Below are 21,236 nucleotides of genomic sequence, written 5' to 3'. Positions count from 1 at the left end.
AAGAAATTGAGTTTCTTTGTTTTTATTTATTGCATCCAGATAAAGTTGTTTTTTTTTTCTTTTTCTTTCCCCCCCCAAAAATGGCGATGAATTGGCTAAAACCGGCTTTCAGCCCCTCTGAATTTGTGGGAGCCTAAAACTTTCCCAGGGGAACCCATCAAGAATTTCCCAGGGAACCTTAGAGTGACATTGTCCTGGTGAATAATTAAAAAAGATCCTTCGGAGTGGACAGAGAAATATCTCAGAGAAAAGTCAACCAAACTCAGCTATTCCTGAACAGCTCAGGAGGGGACACAAGGCTTCTCTTCCCAGTGGGTCAAGATGATCACCATCATTTCCAAAAGAATCATGGGAAAAACAGCCCCTTTCTCAGTCTGTGAGTTTTCAGTTTGAGTAAATCCCCCAGTCCCTCCCTCTGCAAACCCATTTGCTCCTGCCAGCCCTGGCCAAGCTTCCGGATGGGACACGCAATGCTGGATGTTATTTCATCCTATCCCGATGGCAGCAGCAAAGTCCTTATGAACAGCCTCAAGTCAGCTTACCAAGTCTGAGCCAGTCCTTTGCTGAATCAGTAGCAGAGGAATGTCTAAGCATTGTGAGCCACAGCTGCGCCACTGGTGAGGACACTTGGCCACACCCGAGCAGTATCCCCAGGAAGCTGGTATTTGTGTCAAATTGTTGATATGTAAGCAGGCAGCATGCTGTGCATTTAAATCACTTTCACACTAAATTTGGAACAGAAATCATTAAATATTTATTCTGTGCCCAAAATACTGCTCAAGCGCCCTAGTTACTGATATTACATATTAATTCACATAGATTTCGAAGTACTGATAATACATTTATTTTAAAATGGTGACTCTGAGGTATTTGTCATGATTTAATAAAAAGAGAGATTCATGGCCCCAGAGGAAGCCCATCTAGTCACTTCTGCAAATCAAACTGGCTCATGTGAAAGGAAATTCAAGGGTTCATAATCACCAAGATAAAAATACTAGCTGTAAGTTATTAGTGATGTGTTGAAGACCAGTAATATCAAATCTTTTGAACAAAGATACTTAAAAGCCTAATAGAAATTCAGAATTATTTACTTAGCAGGAGGAGTACTGTATATTCAGTGATGTAATCACACAGCTAGAGTATAACTGCTACAAATCAATTGCTCCTTTCCCTGGTTATAAAAGGTTCAGGTTCTCCTGAAATATGAGGACTGGTTGAAAAACTTAAAAATAACTAAATAGATGCCCCTTGAGTTGCAGTGACCCCAGGTATGGCAATTGGGCATTAACTGGCAGCAGCAATCCAGCCCAGGTTTTGTAGGAGCCCTGAGCATGCTGGAATAGATCAGCTGCAATTATTTCCAGGCTCTGGGTGAGCAGAATTGGGTGCATTTGATAAATTGCCCATGGTCCTCCTATCTGCAATAAGACTCAGTCATTTTTAATTACAGACGCCTTGAAAGCTGGGAGCCAGTGCTGATTGGGCAGCAAAATATTGCTACAATCCTCTCAATAGGGTTTGGAAAAGGATTTCAGTGCTGAACCTGACACGGATGTGATGCTGCCAGTCTGGCCAGAAATTGGAGATAAACAGCTCACTTGTGGATTTTGCTGAGTAGCTGCAGACATGGGGAGAGTCTGGTCTCTTTCAGGGCCTGCTGGGTCAGGCTAATTTGTTGTTATTTATTTTCACACCTGGTATAGTAAACCCTAGGAGGAGGCTGAAAAGACCAAAACCAGTGTCAGGAACAAGTGCATCCTCCATAGCAAGCAGGGTCTGCCTAGGCCCATGGAGGAGAGCAGGGGACACAGAGCATGTAGTATGCTTCCAATCACTATTAAATTTCCCCATCTCCTGCTTCATGTTATCAAAGAAGGCAATCAACCTTTCCCCCTCTGTCCCTGCCCTGACATGTCTCTTACAGTACATCCCCCCTTCTCTCCCTGCAGTATTTGCTCTCCCAGTGCCCCTGAACAGTGATAGGTGCCTGGAAGAAACCCATCACATGGATCATTATGAGCATCAGCCTCCAGGCACAGGAGGCACCAAAGCCAATGTGCTGCTGTCTCCTTCCCAAAGAAATGCTGAGGGAGGCAGAGGCTTGAGAGGCAGCAACATTGCCTGTGGAGGCCAGGGCTGCTTCAAACGCAGCCAACAGCACCCCCCACACAGCTGCAACTGTGGCATATCTAAATCCAGTTACAGGGTGGAATAAGCACTCCTACCTCAGCACACAGGGCTATTTCTGACTCCAGAACCTGGATGCTGTGGGAAGTCTAATTTTCCTGCAGATGCTTATCAGGTCTGGAGAGCAGAACCTAGCACCTGCAAAGGAGGGAGAAGAGAGAGAATTACGGCTAAACAGACTTTTTCAAGGGACTGAAAAGCCTTTCCAAAGCACCTTCAAATACACTATCCAGAAATAGATCAGGGGGTTATCTTACTGCAAACTGCAGTTTTCCAGTAGTGCAGGTAGAGAGGGTAACTCCATCTCTTCAGTGCCCTCCCAGTCCCCAGTGAGCAGCTACCACTGCACAGGACACAGACAACTGGTCCCACTGTGAAAGACTGATCCTCAGCTGACTGGAATTCTCCCTTTCAGGAGGCAGTTTGCTGAAGAAAGGAAACTTGCTGTAAATGCTCTGTGTGCAGGGCAAGGAGGAGGCTGAGCACTGGTAAGAGAAATGCTGAACTGAAGCAGTGGCACCCCAGCTCTTGCACCATCTGCAGCTGCAGCAGCTCAGTGTCCCACGGAGCCTCCCTCCCCATCCCACACTTCCCTGATGTCAAGGATTAAGTAAAGCTAGCAGCTCTGGTTGGCCCCTGCTTCGCTCCTGCCACAGCCCTGCTGCAGCCAGGATCCCAAGGTAAATATTAGCTGAGTGTGCATGAACAGGTGAAAAGAGCAACAGTGTAAGCCACTCTGTTTGGGAGACTGAGAAATCTATATAACACTGTTACCAAGAAACAAGGATTGCTTCCTCTGCTATTTTAGGAAACAGTGAAACAAATGGAGCCTAGGACACGCCAGGATTTCAATTTCCACTCTGTAAATGAGTGTTATTACCAAGAGGCAGTGTTTTCCAGTGGCACTCTGTAGCCAGACTCTATTCATGCCTGAATCAAAGGATGTGCCGGTTGAACCTGCCCACTCACACACTCCCATTATCCAGTTCTTTAAAGTGCTCTGTTGCAAGGTGCAAACTGTCTAGCCCTCACAGCATGTGCCCAAGGATGTGACAGCAAGTCCTCTGGAGAAGGTCCCATTTACTTGGCATTACCTGTTGCACAGCCTAAGACAGACTGGCCCTCAGCAGCTCCTCTTCTTCCTTTTTCAGTTGCTGCTGAAATTTCTCGTCTTTATGAGCTGTATGATATTTTTAATTAGTGTTTGCCACCTATTTTTCCTCTTTTTTCCTTTTCATTTTCACCCGATACTGTACAGAACTCAGAATTGTATTGCAAAATTGCTTTTCTAAAGCAAGAGGTATAGCCAAGCAAAAACTTTTTTCATGTTCTGATGGCATGTTGCCAAAGGGCCAAATTTGCAGTAGGTAATATCCAGAACAACAAATGATCTTTGATGCTGGACTCCTATAAACACCAAGAGTAGCAGCCAGCAGGCACCCTGTGATTGTAGGGGGCTGGAACTGGGCAGCCCTGTCAAAAATCAGGAGCTGCTTTGCAGTCAGTCTCAAAGTGAGGGCAAATCCTAGCTGGCACCTCTGTATACCCCTCCAGAGGTGTTTTCTGATCCATACCCAGCATACTGCACATATAAGGCAAATCATCTCAGGCTCATTAAAACTGCACCACCTGAGCTGGAATAGGGATAGGAGCTAGTGGGTGCAGTTGGTGACTGGCAAGGAGAAGCAGAGAGTGCCCCAGCAGCAGAGTCTGCACTCTCACTTTGCTTCCAGATCTCATGTTCAGTGCAAGTGATTTGCAAATGACCTCATGTTCTGGCAGGGGAGGTTTAGAGTGGGTATTGAGGAAAAATTTCTCCACTGAAAGCACGGTCAGGCATTTGAATAGGCTGCCCAAGGAAGAGGTGGAATCACTATCCCTGGAAGTGTTCAAAAGGCGTGTGGATGTGGCCCTCGGGGACATGATTCAGTAGTGAACATGGCAGTGTTGTGTTAATGGTTGGTCTTTTCAACCCTAAGGATTCTATCATATTCCAGGGCCACAGGGGATCTCAGAGGAGGCTAAACAGCACAAGAGATGGGTCTTTCTCTTTCCTCTTCTAGACAGTCCCTGCAATTCCCTGCCATCAGTGCACAGAGATTTTACAAAGGCACTAATTGCTTCCAGCTTTCATAAATATTCTGGTTTAGGTCTTTCACCAGGGTTAATAAAATGAGTGTGGGTTTGTTTGGTTTTCATGCAAATGCAAGCCTCCCTGAGGGAGATATTCTGTTAAGCTCTCCCAAATGGCTGCTTTAAGCGGAGTTCACTCTTACTGAGGGTTTCTCCCAAGCCTTGGGTCCTGCCTGCTTTCTTGCACAGGCAGTGCCACTGCACCTGGTGCCACATGCACAGGAAGTCTCTTCTCAAAGCCAAGGCCTCTGCTTCAGCTCTGCTTTTCTTTACAGTAATTTCCACAAATCATTATCTACACTGATTTCCTCCATATAATGGAAAAAACTGGAAAGAGATACAATCGCTATAGCAGCGATTTTTCTAATATCAGCAGGTACTTCCCTCTGACACTGTGTAAAATGAAAAGAAATTTGAAACACTTCACAATTTCACTTTTACTATTCTTCATCCAACTCTGGTTTTGGTACCTGAGGTCACCTGGAATCCCCAGCTGCAGTGGCTCCAACCCTGAGAGGTGAAAAGCATTTCACCCTTGGCAGGGATTGATGTGTGTGTGTTTGTGTATTTGCTACTTCTTGTTTGCAGTGTAAACAGGCACGGGCATGGAGGTGGACTATTCCCACATGGTGAGTATTGCCCCTTACCGGAACTTCCAAGAGAGCTGGTAATGCAGGTACTTTGGATCTCATTTAGTAATTATTCTGGAAAGTGTTTTAGCAGATGCAATTAACTCATGATGCTGGGAACAAATGTGTAGGGGTAGATTTTTAAAACCTCCTGGAGCCTGTTCCAAAGTGATAAGATAGAAAGTACCACAGGTTTTGCAGCTGTGTTTCATCTTGAAAATGAACTTAGCCATACATTAGCCATCCTTTTAACCCAAAGAGCCTTTGTTTTAAGCAGCCTGAGAAAATAGCAATAAAAACCAATATAACATCAAAAATTACTTAGCTAATGCTCCTATTTATCTACATTTACCCACTCATGATGGGTAATTACACAAGTACCCACCATGAAATAATACCACTGGAAGTTAGCCACACATAATTTTCATGATCACTCTACTGCTTCCCTTCCTGCACAATGCCTTCCAGACGCTGCCTTGCAATAAGATGCAAAGAACTGCAAGTGAGAGATGTTTTAGAGGAAGCTGCATACATCTCTCTGAACAAATATGGCATTTGGAAAGATAAAGGAAGAGGCCTGAGAATTTTTGACCTGACTCTTTCCTTTACTCAGTAAAAAGCATGAATGTTGTAACTGTACATACAAACACAGCCACTGTGAAAATATGGATGTGTGAATTAAGGAAACAAAGTGTGGATCACATTGACTGGGATTTGTCCCTGCTCCTCTGGACCAGCAAAACTCCAAATGAACCATACCTCAATATTCAGTCAGGCCTTTCAAAACATAAGAAAGTTCAAAGTTCTCTAGTGAGCCAAATCTCACCCACTAAAGGACAAATATAATTCTGAAAGCTCTTAAAAAAGAACATGCATGTTTTTTTGGTGGTTGTATGTATCTATCTTACATCAATTAATTTAAGGGATCTTTTCTGACAATCTGTCAGAAAAGTCAATTTGTCTTTATAGTCAGATACTCAACATCTGTGATGTTCCTACCAGCAAAAGTTATTTCTGTCATCCCCAGCTGCTTTTCTCTAGTGAATCCACCTCTGTAGAGTTACTGCCACAATCAGAGCAATCACCACAGAAAACCTTTCATTAAAAATGGTCCAATTTTCCTCTGATCACCATCTGACAGAGCTTTGTTGCTGTTTTGTCCAGGAGAGGGATGACGGAGAGCTGCAGCTCCTGAACATTTGCCTCCTCAACTACAAGGGAGAGCACCTGCAGCCTCATGGGTTTTTTCCATTCTCCTATACAATGAATGACATTTCTTTATTGAAAATCCCAAAGACTTCTGCTTTCTCCTCTGTTGTCTGATCACCTATAGATAATATCATCATATCATCATATGCACTGATGTAATTTATTCCATTTTTTTCTGCATTGGCACAACTGGACTCAGGACAAGGTTTTGTTTTGTTTTGTTTTGTTTTGTTTTTCTGAGGGATACTACAAATATGGCATCAATCAAAAGAAAGAAATGCAAAACTAAAAGACATCTAAAAAAAAATAAGTGAACTTTGCTGAGGAAGAGTCTTTTGAGACATTCCATCATCCTTGCATTAGCAATGATAGGGGCCAAATGGCACTAGCAGGTGCTGTATGACCTGTTCCCTAGCAGCACAACCACACACCTTGGGTGAGCAGGGTTATTTGCATTACAGCAATGATATCAGGGTACTTCTAGTTGATTGTCTGGGAAAAAAATAAATAGGGAGGCATGAGATGAAATGATACTGAGAAAGGCTGAGAGGGGCTGAAAAGTCTTTTCCTAACTTCAGCTTGGACCAGCTCCTTTCAATGGGAAGCACATGGAAAACCTTGTTTGCAGGAACTTTACTATTTTTCTCTTCCCCACAGAGAGTTTGTCATTCCCAGGTCTTCCCACATTACTGGCAGGACACACACCATGGCAAGGTGATGTGCAGAATGCCACAGCTCTAGCAGATAACGCTGACGGAAACGGGGAAAGCCGTTTTCCACTCCACACTAATTTTTGAGCCACTTCTCATGGCTTTTGGAAATGTAGGACCCAGAAGTTTTTCCAGACTCATCTGCTACTCTGAGCTTTTAATTAGAAGTAGGTAAGAAGCTCAGAAAGCCCAGCTGTTGTGAAAACGCTGGAACACATCGTTAGAAGCAGTGCCTATCTCCTCTCCTGCAAGCTATTCTCACAGCCCCATCACCATCAGCCAGTGTTTATCTATTCTCCCTAAATATTTATCAACATGAATTAACAGGTGACAGGTATTTTGACATTTAGAAAAGAAGCACTGCTAATTGAGTAGAAAAACAAAACCTTGAAAACACCCACCGACCACAAATACACAAATACATGTAAATGAAGTCTCAATCAGATCTGAAAATCACCTAAAACGAAACCATTGCATACACGATATCTTCACTGACTCATCCCTCAGAGAGCCACCTGAAGTTCTCAGCTTGCCCCTGGTAATCTTCAAAGCAGAACACCACGATATCATTACACACGTAATAATTAGTGACTTGGATGAAACCCTTACGAGCAATATCACTTTTCGATTAAGACTTTCAGCTGCACTGAGGCGCAAGAAGAGCTGCTTGGTGGAAAACAAATGCTGTGAGCCTCATGTCTGCGGGGATTCGTGGGGTTCAGGCTGCTGTGAGGACACAGCGCGGGGCTGTGGGGGCACCAGGGGCACAGCAGGGACATGGGTGTCCGTGGGGACATTGAGGACACAGCGGTGTCTGTGTGTGGTTATGGGCGTCCGGACAGACAGAGGGTTCTGTGGGGACATTGAGGACACAGCAGGGTCTGTGTGTGGTTATGGGCGTCCGGAGAGACAGAGGGTTCTGTGGGGACATTGAAGGCACCGCCCTGCCTATGCGGGGCTGTAGGGACATTGAAGGCACCGCCGTGCCTCTGTGGGGCTGTGGGGACACTGAGGGCACCGCCGTGCCTGTGCGGGGCTGCGGAGACATTGAGGGCACCGCCGTGCCTCTGTGGGGCTGTGGGGACACTGAGGGCCCAGCCGTGCCTGTGTGGGGCTGCGGGGACACCGCGGGCACACGCTCCCGCCGGGCCGTCACCCCGCACCTCTCGGAGCCCGCGGCCATGGCGGCGGCGAGGCCCCACCGGGCATGCGCGGGGCCCGCTCGCCGCTCGCTCCCCTCGCGTGCAGCACCGCGGCCAGCGCCCGCGCGCACGGGGCGGGGCGGGGCGGGGGCGCGCGCGGGCGCGGCGGCGCGCAGAGCCGGAGCCGGGCACGGGCACGGCTGCGCCGAGCGGAGCGCAGCCCAGCGCGCTCCAGAGCTCGCCCGGCCGAGCCCAGCCGTCGCCGCCGCGATGTTGGACCCGTCGTCCAGCGAGGAGGAGTCGGAGGAGCTGGTGGAGGAGGAGAGCGGCAAGGAGCCGCTGGCGCCCGCCGCGGCGCGGCTGTCGCCCAGCCGCCCCGGCGAGGGCCCGGGCGGCGGCGGCGGCGGCGGTGCCGGCGGCGGTGGGAGCGCCGGGGGGCTGCAGCCCGGCGGGCGCGGCAGCAGCGCGGCGCGGCCCGCCAGCCCCAGCCCCTCGGTGGCCAGCGAGAAGGAGAAGGATGAGCTGGAGCGGCTGCAGCGGGAGGAGGAGGAGAGGAAGAAGAAGCTGCAGCTCTACGTCTTCGTCATGCGCTGCATCGCCTACCCCTTCAACGCCAAGCAGCCCACCGACATGGCCCGCCGACAGCAGAAGGTACCGGCCGTGCGCTGCCCTGCCCTGCCCTGCCGGCCAGGCTCTGCCTCTCCTCTCCATCACCCACCCACCTTTGGCTGCTCCCTGCCTGCCCCTGCCATCCATCCGCCTGCCTGCCCCCTTCTTACCCACCCGCTGTTGACTTACCCCTGTGCGCGCTCTCTAGATACCCCTCTGTCTGCATCCCTGCCCACTCCTCGCCTCTCCTGCTGCTCCCCGGGCCTGCGGCTCCCCGGGCACCCCAAGGGCACTCCCGGCACAGGGCACCTTGGGCCCACGTGGTGCGCTTTGCGGGCAGCAGCCCTGTCTCGGGGCTCGGGGCAGCCCCCTGACCCCTCGTCACCCTCTGTGCTGCTCCCCGACATGGTCCCCACTCAGAGCCGGCGCGGTGACATACATTGTTGCTTCTAGTTACGCAACGTCGGGATTCGGGAAGTTTGGGATGTTGCCCATCTAAAGGTTGTCGAAAGGAGAGAAATGGGTTATATTGCTGGAAAACACCAGGCACGTGCTGTTGCCTCCTGCAAAGGGACTCCGCAACTCCATGCTTACTGCAAAGTTTGCTTAACTGGGAGTGCTGGCACTGACTTGGGGAGTTGCTGAGTTTCATTTCAACTTCTTGCAAGTGTTTATGTTTGGCGAGCTCCCCAAGACCGCCTTCCCGGTGAAATGCATCAGCAGAGGTTTGCGGTGAAGTCTCTGCCACAGTCCTGACCCGTCCTCCCCCAGTGTGTCACCACAGCAGGGCCGTGTGCTGCTCCAGGCAGAGGCTGGGCAGGGCACTTCACCTGGGCTCCCCATCTCCAGGAGCTGTCTTGGAGCTTCTGCCTCCTCTGAGGCACAAGCTCATGGGCCAGGACAGAAATAAAGTTTCTTCTGGATCTGGACACAGGCATCTTTCAGTCAAATGTAGCCAACTTTTTCCCTGTGGCAGCCAGAGTTGAGTCTGTGATGTAATGTAGTTCTCCGAAACAGCTGGCTGATTTTTTCGTCACCATTTTTGGTTGAGTTTCTTAGACTGCAGTTTTAGCCTTGATCCTGTGTTCACAAATGACCTTTACAATTCAGGCAGACTCCTGGATGTATTGATGCAAACGACATTCAGTTCTGCTACACCACAGGACTATTATTAGTCATTGCAACATACGGAGGTAGGAAAGTGTATCCGTACTGTATCATGTAGTTTAAAGGCAATATAGGACAATCTGTTGCTGTAAGCTTGAATGATCTGCTTTTGTTTGCTGAGCAAAGTACATAGCTGAAATTATAGCCAGGTTTGGAGTTTCTTTTATCTGTTCTTTTTGCCTACAATGCTTTTCAACAGATTGTGAATTTCCAAAGTCGTTTTGGCTTTTGTTTCCCCATGCAACTTCTTTGTGTTAGAGAAAGATGGTGAAACTTACATTATTATTAGTTAGTTTCACTGAAATACAAACAAGTAAGTCCTGCAACTGTTTCTCACATAAAAGTGAACTGAAATTGACAAGTAGTTTATCCAAAGGAGCGTGCAGCATCTTAGCAGTTCAGAGAAGACTGGCTGGAAAGGACAGTTTATAGTCCCTGAAATCAAAATAGTGCACTGTGAAAGAACAGGAGAAGGGAGAGGAAAAGGTGGGGAATAAAATGCAGGTGAAACAAAGAAATGAGGAGTAATGAGAAAAATTACAAAATGGCAGCAATATCCAAGGCTATGTAGAAGTTACACAGGATCTTGAGAGGAAAGAATCCATTCTCTGTGAAATGAAGAACATTGGGAAACATTTCTGGCTTATTAACATAGCTAAAATAGGTGTGTCTTGGGGGCTGACCCTCTCCCCTCAAACTTCGCAGTGAAATGGAATTGGGAAAGCTAAATTTACCATGATAACACATGTAAAATTTAATTTACCCTTTAAAATGTGAATATTTCAGGGTTTTGGGTTTTTTTCTATATGCCTATGTTCAGTTGTCATGCTGGGAGTAGATCCTTGCCCTTTTTTCTTTGCCACGACTCCTGCTGAAGTTAATTAAAAGACTACCAGAGTTTGTTGATGAACTTCATGTGCTCCTCTGCTTTGCTTTCCTAACACATCCCCTTGGGAAAATCCTTCCTTCTCTGGCTGGAGGGAGACCAGAGGGTGAAGGTGAGGGACTTGATCCCTCTTGTGCACTGAGCTTCAGCCGCAGTGTATTGGTTGGGTCTTCAGTAATGATGAGAGTGTCAGGTGCTCAAGACTCACCAGAGTGGAACAAATGCATTTTGCTTCTTAGGGGAAAGGTGAGAGAAAACTGGATTTTGGTCCTGCTCTAATGGGGGCTGTTGGGTCAGTTTGCTCATTGGCAGAGGAGGGATAAACTGCTTCCTTTCCCATGTGCCATTTGCCTCTCCACCCTCACAGTCTGCAGTTTGCCAGGGAATTGTTTCAACCTTGAAGAAATAGGGAGCAGAAGATCCCCAGGTATTGTTATTTGCAGTCTCCAGGCTGGTGTGCAGGACCACGCTCCCTCCTTTCCCAGTGGTGCTGGACAGAGAGCCTACAGGGGCTGCTGCTTGATCCACTGCCCATGCAGGGGCCTGGAGATGCCAGGGCCTGACCCTGCCCATCCTCCCTCTGCAGTCACTGCCCATGGACAGGGTGTCTGGGAGCCCAGGGTGTCCCCAGGTGAGGGGACCTGGCTTCACACCAGGCTGCTCAGGCCCCACACCCATGCCAGGGAGGTGCCACCACAGAGGTGTCTGGGCAGAACTGCGCAGCAGTGAGTGCTGGGGACCTGTCCCCAGCCCTTCTCAGCAGGTTCTGCCCAGTGCTGGAAGGAGAAGGATGAGGTTTGGCTTCACCTGGCTCACAGCTCTCCCCTGTAAAATGAGCGATGCTGTGACCCCAAGCACAGCCCAGGCAGGGACCATGGCTTTGCAGGTGGGGCAGTGAAGCTGTTGCCCTGCAGAGTGCTTTCCTGTCTGGGGCATCTCCAGCCCATAACAGCCAGCCCATCCCCACCACAGCTGGAGGACCACAGCTGAGATGGACTGTGTTGCAGTCAGCCCTGCCAGGCTCCCAGAGCCCAGGCAGCTTCTAATAGCTTCACCTTCTTTGCAATTTTCTCAGATAAGAAAGAGTTGATTTTGTTGTGGCCGCAGCACTGAAGTTCTTGCCTGGGTTGTAGATCCCTGTGTTCCTCCCCTGAGGTGTGTAATCCTCCCTCCTTGTTCCTGCAGTGCTGCTGTGTCAGAGCTGGCTGGTGCCCTGGGGGCTGGGAACACACTGGCACAGCGGGCACCAGTTGTGCAGCCACACACGCATGTGTAGTGCTCTGGAGCTGGAAAATGCAGCCTGGTGTTCTGCAGCACCCATGAACCGCCTTGAAATAAAGGGAAGTGTGTAGTTTAAATGCTGTAGCACCACAAAGGTAATTACCTGCTGTTTGATAAATTAGAATGTATATGAGAGGGAAGAGAGCAGCGGAAACGTGTGAATGGATGGTGTAGCTGGGTACTTACTGCATGTGGGCATGACAGCTCTGCTCGTTTACACTAGCAGTAAACTATGTTTCAGATTTCCAGATGAATTTAAGCAGATGCAACTCAGAACTGGTATTTTTCTGATCCTGACACCCCAGAAATTTCAGCAACAGAGGAAAAACTGTTTTTTAGATGACTGTGTTCAGGTTTACACCTCTGCTTTGGGTTTATTTTGATTTTTATGGGGTAAGGCTCCACTTGAGTAACTACACATCTGTGATGTCTACCCATAAGTTCTTCTATTTACATCTCACTAGCAATATTTCCTAAGGAAAAAGAAAAAAGGCTTATTAGATACCTGTCTGTGTTGTCTTTGCTTCCCACTTAGGTTTCTTTTTTAAGCCACCACTGAATTCCAGGCACATTAGAGATGCAGACAATGGTCTGCAAGATACTCATCCCTCTAAGGCTTGGTGAAAATAGGGAGATTTAATTTTTATCTTCTACCCCAGATGGGAGGAAGGTGCCATGTGTGGGCAGCCATTACTAGACACTGGGGAATCTGAGCAAGAGACCAACTGAACGTGGAGGAAAAAACTCCCATCAGAGCTTACAATATTGCTGGATATGGAAGGCTCTGGCCTCATGATGCAGCTCAGGAGGAAAGGGGCTTTGCCAGCTCCGTGGCTCTCAGAACAACGTGTTTTATTACTGCAGATGGCACTGAGCTTGGTAATTGCATGCCCAGGATGTGTGTGGTCTTTTCTCTAGATCATGCTGGTTAGTTGGAAGTAGAGTTGAGACGACCAGCCGTGCTTGGTGCCTCTTCCCACTTGATCCCAGCTGTCTGAAGCCTTTGGGAAGACAGCTCAGCCAGCAGCCTAGGGATGTTGGACAAGGTGTGTGTTTGTAGTGATGCAAACCAAGCATCCGTGGATGTGGGTTGTACCTTTTGCTAAATATCTCTGCAGCACGGCAGTCAAAAGGCACAGCACAGCCCCGGAATTTGGTGTTTGCTCATTCAAAATAGCATAAACTGAAAAAAACTTGTTAGGAAAGGGACAGCAGGAAGAACTTTTTAGGAGATAAAATGAGGAGAGTGCATGAGGTCACACATTGTTGCAGCTGTGGTTGTCACTGCCTCTTTTCCTTCCTGCAGAACAAGGGAGTAGGCAGGCAGGAGAGTAAATCAGTTCCCAGTGGAATAAATGCAGGATGAAAAAAGTTCCAGATTTGTTGCAGATTACCAGGGCTACTCCTGGGAGAAGAGGCTCATGATTTGGGTCCCTGTGTAAGCCTGTGGGATGACGTCAGGTGCATTAGCAAAATTCTCAGTCAAATTCAGCAAAGCGCTTAAGCTTGTGCTTTGCTGGATGGTGATTGATTTAAGCACAGTGCTTAATGCAGAACAGGTGTGAGGGGTCAGAAACTGTTCAGTTGGTTACAATGCATCTTAAAATACTGAATTCCTACCATTTCAGCAGGCACACAGATGCTACAACTGTAAGGACACAGTAAAGCTAGTGCAGCCTTCGAAATAACCGCATCTTCCTTATTGTGGCTTGAATTGTTACTGTCATGCCGTCCTTACACAAGTTCTCTCCAGCACACTGTTCTTCTGGGACAGACTGAACTCAGGTGGTGTTGGGACTTGTTTTAGCAATTTTCTGCTGGAGGAATTTGTTTTTGTGGTCAGATTCTGCTCTGCTGGTCCCAAGAAACCATTGGAGATTTTTGATTTTCTCAGCTCTGCAGGGCAGGAGAGGTAAAGACGATGCTCTGCTTGCTTTCTGTCTGTCCCTCAGTTGCTGTCTAGTGCTGTTCAAGAACTAGCTGCAAGGTCCAGGCAGCTCTCAAGCATAAGCTGTACCTCATGCACAGCTCTGTAGTTGCAGCAAAGCTTGCAGGAATATTATTAGTGCTATGCCTATACAAACCTGGAAGAGTAGTTAGGGCTGGCTTCACCACGTAGATGGCTCAGTATGGGCACAGGCCACTGCCACTATCAAATGAGGGCTGTGTGTGCGGCTGGGCTCTTGGCTGGGTCTGTGCCCAGCTCTGTGCCAACCCTGAAGTGAAGGTGAGCCTGCTTGCAGAGCATCACCATGGCAAGGAGGGTCTGGCACATCTGAGATGCTGTGCTTCTTAGCAGTGTGGAGTGCAGAATGTGATTACTGTGCTCAAGTTGTCTGGAATCTGCAGAGAATGGTTGTTTTCAGTTAAAACACTTATTTATTTTGCCAGTGCCTTATCTTAATTTAATTCTAGGAGATATTAAATATTTGCCATACTTTGGCTATTTATATACTTGCAGTTTATTGGATTGTGAAGGGGGTAATTAAATAGGCCGTGAGCTTGGTCTTTGGCTGTTGTAAAACTTTGCAGGTCCTGATCCATAGCCTGACATTTCAGTTATTGTGGGTGGCACCTCTTGGGCCAGAGATGCTACTGACTAAGAGTGGAGAAGACTTATCTGATCATGCAGCTCCAAGCCCTGCTACAGCCCATTGTTTCAAAAGGTGTAATTTATGGCCTTGCTTTGCATAGTCTAGACACTCTCCCTGAAGCACTTTGCCTCTTGCACAACTTGTAATTTTTTCTGCTGAATGGTGAGTCACTTCTTCTCCATTTACCTATGTGGAAAGTGGTCAGCAAGTCATTTCCCTATGCAATTTTTTGTTAGCTGGAGAAATATTTAATTTGTTTTTAGTTTATTTAGCAGGAGCAGCCCAGCCATCACAGCTCTGCTACTAGCAGTGTATATATACAAACCCCAGAGCTACTGCCAGTGCTGTAGTCCCGAGTAGTACAAAGTAAACATCCTATTTCTGTTTCATGATGTAAACTTGATCAGTATGTTAAGACCAATCAATACAGTATGATCAATAAAGCTGTTGCTTGGAGAGTGTTGATGTGAATCCAGCTAATGGCTTCAGCAGTGCCAGGGTTTCACCCCCAAAATGATCTCTAAAACTAATTAAAACAGTAGAGTTCTCTTAAAACAGCAAACAAAGGGACTTTCCCTGGTGATGAGCAGCTCTTCTCCATTTGTCACCCAGGAGGGTGGGTGGGGTTTGATGGATGGCCCCTCAAAGGTCTTCCCTTCCTGGAAATAGAACAGGGTGAGGTCCAGGGGAAGGTGCCACCTCCCTGCCCAACTCTTTTAGAGTGTGGTGCAGGCATGGCAGGACAATCAGAATTGTCTCCTCACCTTGGATGCTCCCTATGCAAGTGGCACCACCAGCTCCCAGTGGGTCAGAGTTGGGCCACCCTTCTTGGAGGGCACGCTCCAAGGTCCAGCAGTAGGGTCCAGCTGCCTCTTCATAGGGTGGCTGAGGGGAGATGTGAGAGATGGAAGGTTCCTGGGGAGCTCCCCTGTGTCATTACCTTGGAGGTACTGACAAAAATACACAGAGCATCCTAGCCTGGCAATTACTTAGGAAAAGTTATTTGTGGGTTCAGGATATTTGGGTTGCTTCAACCAGGTTTTCTTTTGAATTGTGTGGGCTTCATTTTTAAAACAGGACATAATGTGCAGTCGCTGAGTGTTTGATGTTAACCTTTTGAAATTGTTGTTTGAAAAGGTGCTTTTAGTGATAATATTTGGTATTGTTTGTCTGTGATTCAGGCTGATAAAGTCAGACATTTTCTAGAATTTAAACACCTGAGTCAAAGTGTCATGCAAATATTTATTCATCTTGGGGTAAGTCGTGCTGTGTTTGTAGTTGTCATAGATCAAAACCTGTCTGTCTACTTCACAGTAAGGTCGGGAGCTTGGACTTTTAGTAGTGCCAGGTATATAGTGACCCTTGTGGGTGTCTCCCCATACCTAAATGTTAATATTTGATGAAGCAACATAATGAAATCTAGATTTAGTCATGTTTTTAGTGACGGTGCTGTGGTGTTTGTCTTCAGGGATTGGCAATGCAGTGGGCACATCTTGAAGGAACCTCACTGACTTTGGTAGGACTTTGGGCTGATGCCACAATGGATTTGTGTAATACCCTGACAAAGAGGGCTGATGGTCCAGCACTGCCCTTTTGTGATCTCGTGTGCTAAATTAGGGTGACATTCACACAAAGGCAGGGCTTTCAGACTTTCTAAAATGAAGAGTCTTCAAATCTAGCTTTGTCTGTAGACCCTCTGCAGACCACTTCTGCTCCCTTTTTGGGGTGGGATTTAGATCCACACTTGATGATTTAGGTTTAGCATTTATGAACTGGATCTGATCCTGTACAAGCATGGAGCAGTGACCCTGTCCCTGCAAGTCTATCACTCGCTGTATGTCTTCAGCTAGGTAAAGAATTTTGGGGGGAAAAAGTTGAATAAACTTTTTGGCAATGGAAAAGAAGTACTTGTTTAGGGTGTTGTCGTTGCCTGAGGCACTTCTGCAGGAGAAAGAGGTCTCTTATCCAGAGCAGCTGCAGCACTGCAGTGTGCACAGGCTCAGTTCAGTCTCTTGGAGCAGGGATAAAACGGGGTGGTTTGGCTCCCAATTGCCTGTCTGGCACAGGGGAGGACAGTAATAGGGAGGAAAGGCTGTTTTCCAGGCACACACCTTGAGGAGCTACTGATAGAAGAAGCTATTTGTTAATAATTGTCCTCTTGAAACAGTCTCACAGGTTACCTTGTAAAGAGCAGTGTCTGCTCTAGCATTTGAATTTGATGTCTAGCATTTGCATTTGATCCTGAGAACCCATTGAGCTGGAGAGGCTGGTACTGGGAGGTTGCAGATTCTGTAAGTTTGTAGCAGCCACTGATATCTGTTAGTTGCAGTGTGCTTTCGATCCATGAGGTTTGTGCAGCTGGCTGACTCCTCTGGGACGCCATTCTCCCTTTCCTGGGGAATTTAAGTTACCAAGGCACATGATGCTAGGTTGGCGTTGCCCTGAGGTGCAGAAGGCATCAATCCTTTTCAAAGGTTTTACTGCTTTAAGCACCCCAACATGTGACCACAACCCACAAGTTTTTCCCCACCTCCACATGGCAGAGGAGCAGCCCCATGCTTTCCTCAGAGCCCCTCAGAGAGGGACAGTGATTTGCCTTTGCTGGTAGGGACATGGGTGTGTGCACGAGGGTCATTTCAGAGCCTGGAGTGTCACAGCCAGCATACAGACTCTGGCTGGCACTGGAGAGGGCAAGGTGCCTGGCTGGTGGCATCCTGGTGAGATAAAGGGACTTGGCTGTTAGAGGGGAAATAGACCAGTACTCCTAAATGCAGCTCCCTGCTCGCTGATGTTGGTTCTACAAGAAGGCACTCAACCATCACTCATCCAGCTGGTGCTTTGCTTGGAAATGAACTCTTATCCCAGGGAGTGATTTGGGGTTTGGGGGAGCCCTGTCCAGCCAGTTGGCCAAGTGAACCTAAATGCTGCAGAGACACTTCGGGAAGAAATTTCTGGGCTTGCTCTGGCCAGCCTTGACGTGTGGCTGTGGAAGGGAAGAGCTGCTCCATAAACAGCAGCCAGGTGCAACCTGTGTTCCCCTCAGTGTTCCCCTCAGGTGTCCCTATCCCTGTCTGGTGGGTTTGGGCTGGGAAGGAAGGAGCATTTGGGTGTTATGTTTTAGGCCCAGAAAACACGGGATAATTTGGGAACAATTAGTTGCAGCCATCCAGAAGTTCTGTTGGACTGCTGCTGATGCTGCCAGGGGTGAGTTTTTGCAAAGAGGTTCTTTCACTTTGCCTGATGTGCTGTTGCAAAGGGTCAGCTCCTCCTGCGCCTCAGCAGCAGAGAATTTAGGCAGCTGGAAAGTGATGTGGGTATCACATAAGCAAAACATCAAGAAAAAGGCAATTTTATTCTAAGATGCCAAACACCTTTTCCTAATTTAGCAAGAGGGTACAAACATGCTTTGCATGTTGCCTGTAACAAGTTTGCTTTTATTGTCACCACCTTCCTTCCTTCCTTCCTTCCCAGCAGACTGCTCCCATTCTCCTTGCAGCCAGAGATGCCAGACTCGTCTCTGCCTCGGGAAGAAGCTAATGGGGTGATGCAGCAGGAGCCAGCTGCCTTGCTACCTGCATGGTGACAGTGCAAGGGGGAAGGAAGGCCACAGCCAGCACTCCTTCAGCCACGGGCCGGGCTGCATGACCTGTGCATGCTCAAAAACCAGCTCTGTGCCTCCCACCCTGGCTCTGCAGACCACCCTCTGCCAGTGAGACCTCTAGGCAGAAGCCATCTGCTGCTGTTATGTGGGGATGTTCTGAGCTGCATGGGGTTGGCTTTTGGTGCATAGAAAAGAGCTAGCTGGAGTTAGGACTGCAGAGACTTTGCATGTGCTCAGTCATTTGTGAGAGCAGCTCCCAAACATGAATCAATGCCGATGCTCTGCACTGGGAAAGAACGGGGAGCTGGGAAGGGCACGAGGCCTGGCTGGGGGACTTTGGAGTTGGGAAGTTTCAGCTTTGCCCCCTTCCTTTATCAGGTGCTTTGGTCTGCTAACCTTCCTCCTTTGGAAGGATACCTGTGAAGGAGCTGGGGCAGGGAGGAGGGATTGCTGACAGTTCTCAGGTGTGGCTGTGTTTTCCTTTTCCATCTCCCATTTGCTCTGCATCAGATATGCCCAGGGCTATGCAGACATGATTGGGAATAACACTCTTCTAGCCTCTAGCTGTCTCAAGAGAGAGCTGGTATCCTCAAAAGAATTGAGTTGATCATGCAGTGGTGGATTATGTTAGCCAAGGCTCTGCCTGGTATGATTTCTACTTGTTTATGGGCTCCTGCACTTAAGTGGTACCTTCTACTCTAAAAGATGTTGGTTGTAATTCTGCAAAGACTCTCGTGGGTTTTATCTACTCCAAGGGCTCCTTCTTTCCCAGAATCTCTCATGACACATTCCCGCACAGCCTGAACCACATGCCCAGCAGGGAGAGCAGCAGTTGTTGCTCCTGTTCCTGCCTAAGTGGTGCAGGGAGGGAAGGCTGGGCAGGAATGGCATCAGAGAGCCTGTGTTTTAAGCTGTGAGCATCCCCTCGAGGGCGACACCAGCCTGGGAGGGGTTATGAGTGGAGCATGCCTGAGGGATGGGTAGGGAACAGAAGCAACATGCCAGGGGCAGGATGGAAGAAACTAATTTGACACTGGAATTACACTTCTAAACTTCTGCTTTTGCTTGTTTTTAAGTGCTGTTACAAGTGCATGTGCTTGTGCAAAGGTTATGAACTGAGCAGGATGGGGTCTCCATGGGCATTGTTAGATTTCTCCATCAGTAGTGAAAGCCGCTGAAGTGCCTAAACTCCTGTGCTGGCTGATATAAAATGGATGTTTCCTTCTAAGGCTGCATTGCATCCCTGCTGCTGAACTTTTATTTGGAATTCCTCAAACTATGACCTCTGAAGCATCTGTGGCAAAGCTCCTGCTTGGTACATATTTCATGCAGCAGGATGTCAGTGATAGAAATTCTTCCTGTAATTTCATCTCTCAGTAAACTCCCTTTTCTCAGCTTCTGTTGCATGCCAAAATATTCCTTTCTGCACAGAAGTCACCCCAAAAGTGAATCAGATCCTGCTGAGCAGGACAGTCTTCCCACTACCTATTTATAGTGCATGCAATTACCCTCCATGCATCTCGGAATTCTAATTGCCTTTTTATTGCTGTTTGTAGTGTGTTAAAGGTTTTTGAATGCTCATGCCTTGTGTTCTCATTAGCTCTATTTATTCCTCCTTTGGCTCCCTTCCTCAACCTCATCAAATTTAGCATCTTCGTGCCTTCAGGGCCTTGGACAGCTCTGCCACTTCTGACTTCTCCCATGTCCTTGCTTGTGTTGCTGCTCCAGATGCTTTGTGTTCCCCAGTCTCAGTCTGGCGTGCTCTTGGGACCTGTCTCCTGGAAGGGGCTCTGTGCCTGCTGTGATACCCTGCCAGTGATCCCTTTTCTGGGCAGAGTGGCTCAGGGAAGGTGCCTCAGTGTCTCTGAGGCAGCTGTCCTGCATCAAACAGGACTGTTCAGCATGGTGAGGCTGCCTAGGCAGGTAGGGGCAAGTACATGATTTCCAAATGGGGAGCAATGGTCAGGAGCCTGGGTAGCAGCTGGTAATAGCGACTGGGAGCTGGTAAGCCAGGTGAGAGACAGGTGCTGTGGCCTGGAGTCCCCTGCATGGATTTGTTTTGTCAGGGTGGCACCAGAGCTGTTGTGCCACCAGTGGTCTCCTTTGTGACAAGGCCCTTCTCTAAAGCCACAGTCTCTTGGCCTGGGGCACATACAACAGATATCACTGAGATTGCTTTTCTTAGAGCTTTGTTTGTATCCTGTACCAGTTTTCACCTGATGGGCTTGTGCAGCACCTGGCACCCTGGTGGGTCACTGGGAACAAGCAGCAGCCTGTGTTTGTCTTGTTTAGCTTCTTGAGTGCAAAGTCCTTTATAATGTTGTTTGCTTTATGTTTTAGCCTTGTTGTGTGGCATTTCCATGGCTCAGATTAATTTAATTTTCCCCCGAGGTGCTTGCTTGCTCACAGTTGTCCAGGACTTTATTGCCCTCCTCTTGTGTATTGAGGAGCCCATACAAATCTGAATCATCAGTAAATGTAATCACGGTGTTTGATGTTTGTTCTTCCAAGTCCGTGATATATACAATTAATGAAACTGGTCTTAATACCCATCTGTGCCTCCCCTTTCAGCACTCCTTATGTTCCAACATGCTTATTTGCTCTGTACAGCCCTGCCACTCTGTCCTACCAGCATTTGTATTGACTAGAAGAATTAATGTTTTATGTAAAATTGTATCAAGAGCCTTCTCACCCTATAGGTAATTTATGGCCAGAGCTTGCTATCAGCAACTTTAGCATGTCTGCTAAGCACAGTGTCTGCTCAGGGAGGGCTGAGCTCAGTAGCCTGCAGTGCTCTGTGTGTTGGGGCTGAGGACAGGTGAGTGCTCCACGCTGCCAGCCAGCATTCAGTGTCCCTGCCTGCAGCTGTTCGCAGCCTCTGACATGGTGGCACCTGTGACATGGGCTGTGCAGTGTCACTCTAGGCTGGCATCCTCATCTGTGGGCTCTGGCTGAGTGTGAGGGTTCATTAGCCAACAGGAGAGTTACTGAACTGGAACAGCCTGGAGCTCCTTGGTCTCAGTGGGAGTTTGCTGTTTCAGGTTCCTTGTGAAAGGTGAAAGCAAAGGCAGAGCTTGGCAGTTTGGGC

The 21,236-nt window shown here is 48.1% G+C and overlaps 1 protein-coding gene across 5 annotated transcripts in view; it reads left to right on the top strand.

Moving 5' to 3' along the window:
• Positions 1–8,280: 8,280 nt before the first annotated feature.
• CADPS (calcium dependent secretion activator) overlaps positions 8,281–21,236 on the top strand; it is a gene marked incomplete at both ends in the record, with an annotated part of 201,076 nt that continues 188,120 nt past the window's right edge. For all 5 annotated transcript variants that reach the window (XM_084214180.1, XM_084214178.1, XM_084214177.1 and 2 more), the window contains one exon: positions 8,281–8,661. In XM_084214180.1, the coding sequence (XP_084070306.1) occupies positions 8,281–8,661 (381 nt within the window). The remainder of the gene's footprint in view (positions 8,662–21,236) is intronic.

The sequence above is a fragment of the Fringilla coelebs genome (genome assembly GCF_963513975.1).
Source record: "Fringilla coelebs genome assembly, chromosome: 13".
Lineage (NCBI taxonomy): Eukaryota > Metazoa > Chordata > Aves > Passeriformes > Fringillidae > Fringilla > Fringilla coelebs.
Note: the sequence above shows the minus strand (reverse complement) of the source record. Positions and strands in the feature narration are given on the sequence as shown.